Source organism: Montipora capricornis, chromosome 6, assembly GCF_036669925.1.
Source record: "Montipora capricornis isolate CH-2021 chromosome 6, ASM3666992v2, whole genome shotgun sequence".
Classification (NCBI taxonomy): Eukaryota; Metazoa; Cnidaria; class Anthozoa; order Scleractinia; family Acroporidae; genus Montipora; species Montipora capricornis.
In genome coordinates, this window is record NC_090888.1 from 20,273,143 (window position 1) to 20,280,642 (window position 7,500).

At 40.0% G+C, this 7,500-nt stretch overlaps 1 protein-coding gene across 1 annotated transcript; it reads left to right on the forward strand.

Moving 5' to 3' along the window:
* Window positions 1–1,119: 1,119 nt before the first annotated feature.
* On the forward strand, window positions 1,120–2,118 carry LOC138053342 (uncharacterized). The gene has a single exon (XM_068899991.1). The coding sequence runs from the start codon at window positions 1,120–1,122 to the stop codon at window positions 2,116–2,118; it is 999 nt and encodes a 332-aa protein (XP_068756092.1).
* The last annotated feature ends 5,382 nt before the right edge of the window (window positions 2,119–7,500 follow it).

The following is a 7,500-nucleotide window of genomic DNA, read 5'->3' on the forward strand; positions in this document are numbered from 1 at the left end:
GATTGGCAAACGTTCTTAGAATCTTATTAACCTGGTTAGCTTTCGAGTTCAGAGCGGGGTCATCACTTCTTGGCAATAAGTTCGAGATTGTTACCTTCGTATTTGAAGATTCGGCTTCAATGAAATTTCCCAGATCAACAATCGTTTCAGCAACCTTCCGAGAGTCCGAGTTCTTCAAATCGTTTGTTCCCACGTGAAGTATAATTTCTTCAGGGCGATGCTTCATTGTAGGTTTGATGTAATCAAACATGTCTTCAACGGAGGCTCCGGGAAAAGCTTTAACCACCGTTTTGACTTTCGTTGCTTTAGAGACCCTCCAACCTTGAACGTTTTTAATCAGCGAATCTCCTGCGATGACTACAACATGTTTCTTGGTACTCGCTTGATCAGAATTTGCATCTAAGCTTTGTTGAGGTTGAGGCTCAGGTGTGGCCATTGATCGGGTCTTCTTGGTATTCTTGGTATTCTTTGCAGCATTTTCTTTCGAATGCAAATCTTGAGTCTTCTTTTTCTTTTTCAACCCGACCAGGTCCCAAGGGGCCTCTTCCGTAGTTTGTCCCGAACTTTGATTCCTTTTTTCGTTTGAAATTAGATTGCAAGTTAAATCATTCATATCTTTCACTAAAAATGTCAGTGCCAGTTTAAGTGAGTCCCTTTCAGCCTCTACTTCTTTGAGTTTGGCTTTTAGAGCCAAGTTCTCTCTCTCTAAAGCTTCGAATGAGTCAGACTTGGTGGAAAGATCAGTCGATCGTTTCAATGCGTCAAAATTTAATTTCAGAAGCTCAATGTCCTCGCAAACAGAATTGAGCTTAGCTTTGATATCAAAGGCTTCTAAATCTTGCGAGCCGTCAGTGCCAGAAGCAGAATCAATAACGGGAATAGTGACTTGTGTCGAAGAAGCGATGAAGTTAGTCATTTCAGTTTCATTCGGTGGATCACCGCTAAAAATATCATGATCTTTGTTTCCCTCAGCATCTAAAAAGCTGGCTAAACGTTCCCTGAGTGTTTCTTTGTTGCCTTGAGTAGAAAGACCAAATTCGGCGAGTTTTTCCCTCAGTTCAAAGACCTTTAAGCCGGAGCCCAATTCGTCACGTCCGGCCGCCATGTTGTCTCGACAACATGGTGGCCCATAAAAAGATTAGGAGGAGTACTAAAAATATTGTCATCCTAAAACCGGATAAAGGTAATGGGGTTGTTGTTTTAGATCGTGCTGATTACGACCAAGGCATCCTGAAAATCATCAGTGACACTTCCAAATTTCGACCCATCAAGGAAGATCCTACCCTCTTGAGAGAAGGCAGGTCACAACGACTTCTCCGAAAATTAAAGAAAAACGGTCACCTTGAGAGTGATGTGTATAACAGCATTTATCCCAGAGGTTCACAGCCAGCAAGAATTTATGGCTTCCCAAAGATGCTCAAGGAACGTGGACACAACTCCATCCCGCCATTCCGCCCCATTGTGTCATCTATTGGAACTTACAACTACAACCTGGCCAAATACCTGTATAATTTGCTAACACCGCATATTCCAACTGAACATTGCGCCTCTGACACTTTTACCTTTGTCCGGGATATTCAAGGTTTATCTATGCATGGTAAATTCATGGTTTCTTTTGACATAGTGAGTCTTTTTACAAACATACCTCTTGAAGAATGTATTGACCTGGCGGTCAAGTACATTTCTGATGGCGATCCTGATATTAAGTTAAGCAACACCGAACTTAAGAGCCTTTTTTCCGTAGCTACCGTTCAGACCCACTTTTTATTTAAGGGTTCTTTCTACGACCAGATAGATGGTGTAGCAATGGGCTACCCCCTTGCTCCTGTTCTTTCTAATTTATTTATGGGTCATCATGAAAAATTATGGTTAGAAAATTTCCAGGACTCTGAGATATTGTTTTACCGACGCTATGTTGATGATACATTTTGTTTATTTCATTCGGAGAATCAAGCGCTATTATTTTTCAACTACATTAACTCCAGGCACCCTAACATCAGATTCAATATGGAAAAGGAAACAGATCATAAGATACCTTTCTTAGATGTTTTGATCAACATTGGCACTCATTTTCCTGACACTAGTGTTTACCGTAGGAAAGCCTTTACTGGCCTTTAGACTAATTACTTGTTGACAGAGCCTACAAGATCAACAACACTTGGTTGGGTTTTCACGAGGACATTACTAAGCTTACCAAAATCCTTCAGAAGAATTTTTTTCCAGTCCACCTACTTAAAAATATTATTTATCGCTACCTCACACGTACTCGCCATGGTGTTTTTTATCACGCAGAAAAAGGTTCGCCTTTTTGCTAAGCGTTACTGTAATAATATTGATATTAAGTTAGTTTTCCCATCATTTAAAATCGGCAACATGTTCAGTCTAAAGGATCCTGTCCCTAGTGGGCTCCGTGCGGGTGTGGTATACAAGTTTTTGTGTGCGGGCTGTAGTGCCTGCTATGTCGGCGAAACTACACGGCATTTTTCCACGCGCGTTCGTGAGCACACTTTCAGTGATAGGACCTCGCACGTCTTCAAACATCTACAGAATTCTGAGCATTGCCGCACTTTGTGCTCTAATGATTGTTTTAGCATCCTAGATCACGCTTCTACCACCTTCCAGCTTAAGATAAAAGAAGCCATTCATATTCAATGGGAGAAACCTACACTTAATCATCGACTTTATCATGTTAATTCAAAACTTTCTTTGTAATCTTTTACATTGTCATGTGTCCTTACAGCTAATTAGCATTTTGGTTCACACTAAATATCCAACTCTGTACTTTGTAATTTAAACTGAAGATGACAGAAGTTTCTGTCGAAACATGTTTTCAAATTTAAAAAGTGTTGTGTTGTTTAATATAAAATATTTAAAATATCGTTATCCCTGCTACTATCCAGACCTTTTGACAACTGGATTACATGGTCTTCCATATCTTGCTTACTCGATTTTCACAATTGGAGCGATTGCTGAATACCCGTCCACAAAGTAGCGTTTACGTTTGCGACGCTAGCCGCAGTCGCTAGCCGCACGTTTCCCGCGGTTCACGTCGGATAGAGTAAATTGAGTAGAATTGCTGGTGCCGCAGCACTGCCGCAGTGCCTTAGTCGACTTAAGGTTAAATTGAGCTGAGTAGACTGGCTAGTGCCGCAGTGCCGCGGTGCTTGTCTCATGGATTAAAGAATGAGGTATATCCAACAACACGACTGCGGCACTGCGTCAGCAGTGTTTTTAGGTCCATTTCTTGTGGGCGGGTATTCTGCTTTTGACATTAAGTCTATAATAGGTAGTATCTGCGGATTTCGCAAAGTGATTTTCTGCTCACTATCTTAATTTAAGTGATTTCAGTTAAAGCTTACCTGCACGTGCGAGCGAAAGCCTAGCCTCTGTATCCAGAGGAGAATCCGACACTTTATAACTTCTCAAGTGTGCCTTGGTGTCTTTATCACATTTTGCTACTGTTACGCATTGAACGTTTGCTGGATTATCAGAACTTGCGCCACAAATTCCCCCAACAAACTCAGAATAACTCCACGTGCTTTATCCTTATCTCTTGCGTGACAGCTCTTACGACACAATCACGGCACAACTCACGTAGGTCACACAGCGTTCGACTGGTTGACCGTTCGATGGTCGTTTGAGGGCTTCGAGGAAAATACTTATATAAAGGGGGATACCTTTCTTTGTTTGTTTTGCAGGTACGTTCAGAAAGTGAATTAAGGAAACTTGTTTCGGTAAAAATATGGAATGGAATGAGTCTTACTAGTATGCAAATTTTTACAATTTTATGTCAGTTATTTTAATTACCGAATATGTCACTCTTTAATAACCAAGACAGTTAAATTTCAATGACACGTTCCATTTTACCCACAGTAGTTCCAGTAAACTTAAAGTCGTGAATTGTTGAGTGAATAAATCGAGATTAGCGTGTGTGATTTCAATATAAGGTAATATACCTCGCCTCCACTTTGGTGGTCAAAGGTCGACTTTTGTTGACAAACAGCATGTTGAAATTGGGCCTGAAAAATCCTCCGTTTCATTTACCCAAAAATTGTATTGAATTTAATTGCAGCAGAAACATTGCTTATTCCGATGAATATCGTCTCGTTTGAGAAAGCCATGTACCAGGATGCTTTTTTGACGGTCGAATTTCGCACAAATTTGGCACTCTGTAATCAATCTAAAAAAGGTTAAGCTTTAAAATTTGGTCAAAAATACCAGTTTTGGTATACTGTACCGTTAACAGCGCAAAAGGGTGAATGAATTATTCTAGCTGTGCCATGTTGTTTTGATTTTCAAGTTACTCATTCGTTATTTCAAAAATAGCGATTCAAAGAAGCGACATTTTGGAGTCGTTTTCACACGCTCACAAGGCCGGATACCGAAAAAGTCGCCGTCCAGGTAAAATAATTATCGAAACAAACTAAAACATATTTTTCTAAAAATGGTTTTCGTAGGCCTTTATTGTGAGAATGTTTGGCAATTTTCGATTTTTTTATCTAGCACGGTCTTAGGTGAAAGTTGCTGAGAGGCGCTCTTAAGGTGATTAAAATCGCCAGCTACGATGAGTGTGCAATTGGAATATTTAGACTCAGCCAGTGAGAGAGACTAGAACAAAGGCCTCGCATAGAAACATTTTAAGCCCCTTATCAGTGAGGATGGCAAGAAACTGCCACGATAAGGGAAGAAAAACCCCTTGTCAGACGTCTTGGGCGCAATTTGGCCCACAGAATCTCGTGATTGTTACAACATGACAGTTCCTCAAGCTCCGTATATAGAGAACTGCCGTCCATGATATAGAGACAGACCCAACCATGGCTAACCGATGCTCGATCCTTCCTGATGATAGTGTAATCAGGGATGTCGATAACTGATTCAGCGATCGTAGATTTCAGCCAGGTTTTGGTAATAAACACCAGATAAGCACGATTTCGGTGAACAAATTTCTGTATCTCCACGACCTTGGGCACCAGATGTGACATTAGCAACTATGATCTTTGGTGCAAAATAAAATGACCTCTGAGCAGGTTATTGCGCCTTTGAGCTCCAGGATCCCGAATCCTGCGTGTGATCGCGCATGTTGTCTTCAAGAAAGCTCGTCACGGAGGAAGAACCACTAACAATAGCATTGTTCAATTGGTCGGAACCAGCCGTGACACTTTCCAAATCAGAGAGGACAAATCCAAATCATGGAATTTCACAGGTATTCGAAATCTGTCAAAACTAATAACAAGTTATTTAAGGCGGCCTGAACCGTCGCCAACTTGTAGGTTCAACGAGCGCTGGATGTTGTATTTGAGAGACCTAATATACATAAGGAAGGATTACGTTTTTGCAAACTAGCACTTCACATTACCCTCTAATAAGTTAAGTCTGTTCTAATATCCATAAGCTTAGTAGTTTCTTTTATGCCTCCTCGCCACCAACATAATAATTTATTTTATTTCTTCTCCACTCTTCTTCGTTTGTATTTGTTTGCATACTTAGGATTTTGTTTATGCTTGCGTGGAATTGAAGGGAGACTTTGATAGGTCTTGAGCAGGGACAGTAAAAACTGAACCCCCCAACTGGACCTCCTTCTGGACCCCATTCGACAGAAGAAAGAAAGCGATAGATGGTTTTCACAGCGACGTCATAAATTGTAAAGCCAAAGTCGCTATAAAAGGAGGTTGGAAATGACCTAGAAATAAATCCTTTTTTTTCAAGTTTCCAGTTACGTGACGTCTTCGGTTTCCAAAAATAACGGCAATTTGAATTTCCGAATTGTCACCTTGCGTGAGACTGTGATACAAATTTGGTTAAAAAAACGGTCAATCCCTGCGAATCTCAGCAGATTTAGTCTGTCAAGTACATTTGGAGATGTGTTCATACACGTGTATTATAAGTAAGCACTTTCATCGCAAAGTCAACTCTCGATGTTTTCGTTGATTGGCGGTCGCCATATTGGTGGACCACATGGCTTCTCCTTACTCAGAAACTATGTACTTTACAGACCTGAGAATTGGAGAGGTGGTTAAAATGTTTGTTTCCTACGACATTGCCTGTTCTCGGCCTTTTTCATTGAACGATTTCGAATTTATTGTTTATTGCGTAACTAGCTATGGTAGAGGATATGAGAAGCGAAATTTAAAAATAAAAAAAAACAGCAGGCTCTAACTCATTGTCAACAGTTCCAAAACTAGCTAAAAATTGCCAAAAAACTGACCAAAATTGTTTGTCTACTTTTTTTTTTTTCTCAAAAGGTATTTACATTAGAGAGCAATGCTATGGCTCATTTGAAAGACGAGATAACAAGGTTTGCAGAAAAAAATGACGACCTTCTGAAATACCTGTACTTTAAATCATGCCCAGAAAACTGACATAAAATTTGCATACGTTATAATATTTTTTTTTACTTCGAGACTGGTTAGAGTTAAATCCTGTGTAGTTACAGAGAAATATTTAGAGAAAAAAATGTTCCTTATCATTTGAAGAAGATATCCCGGAAATCTGGCTGATAAAAAACAGATACAGAATTAATTACATCCTTTTGTAAAACTGTACCCAAAAACAGAAAAAAAACTTGACCCAGACTCCTATTTTCTCTCGAAGTATTTGCATTTGAGAGATAACCTTTACCTTGTTTGAAAAAGCAGTGAATAAGCTTTCTGGAAACAGTTTGCCCCCCCCTCTCTCCCTTTCACACCCCCTTCCCAAAAACAACACAACCTTTGTAAAGGCTTTAACATACGCATTAATTAGCATACATGTAAAACAATCGTCGACAATTGAGTTGTGAATCACCTGATTCCCAAATAAAGGAAAAAAAAGTAAAAAAGTTCCCTTTGAAACAGGAAACACATTTAACACAAACGGAGAGAGATGACAACCCCACAGCTGCAAAAACTAGTTAGCCAGCCCATCACAACATTTTGTCAAAGCATAATTATTTTTTTGTTTTGTTTGTTTGTTTCATTTTGTTTTGGTGTTTTGTTGCAAACGTAAGGTAAAGCACACTATAAACAGTGAGATTAAATCTTAGAAGCATCGATCAACAAACCAGGGATTGGACAATTTAGGACCATTATTAGGATTGGGATGATAAAACTCCAAGCTGTGGAAAACTGGAAAGCAGTTTCTCTCCTTAGCAACATGCATACATTTGCCCTCACACTGAGGTGCACTACAGTATGTTTGTACCTTAACCTGACCCCTACCTTCCCTGTAGCACACTACACAGTTTCGTCGATGTTTACCTTGAACTGGAATGTGATCAGTGATGAAGCGTCCAGGTTGCGGGTAGGTGGCCCAGAGGGTCTCCTTGATGTGGAAGCAGGAGGGTCATTATATTCAGGCAAATCACAAATACCCCGAATGACCTCCTCCCTGAAGTCGCCCAGAGAGTAATCTTCTGCCCTTGACAGTACAGGATTATACCGAATTTTTCTCTGGTGCTCTCTGAAGAGTATAAAACTATTCACAACAGCAATGTCACCTTGGTGAAAAAATAGACTTTCCACC

What these genes read in the sequence shown, in the direction of transcription:
- LOC138053342 (XM_068899991.1), top strand. Translation starts at nt 1,120, where the DNA reads ATGGTGGCCCATAAAAAGATTAGGAGGAGTACTAAAAATATTGTCATC.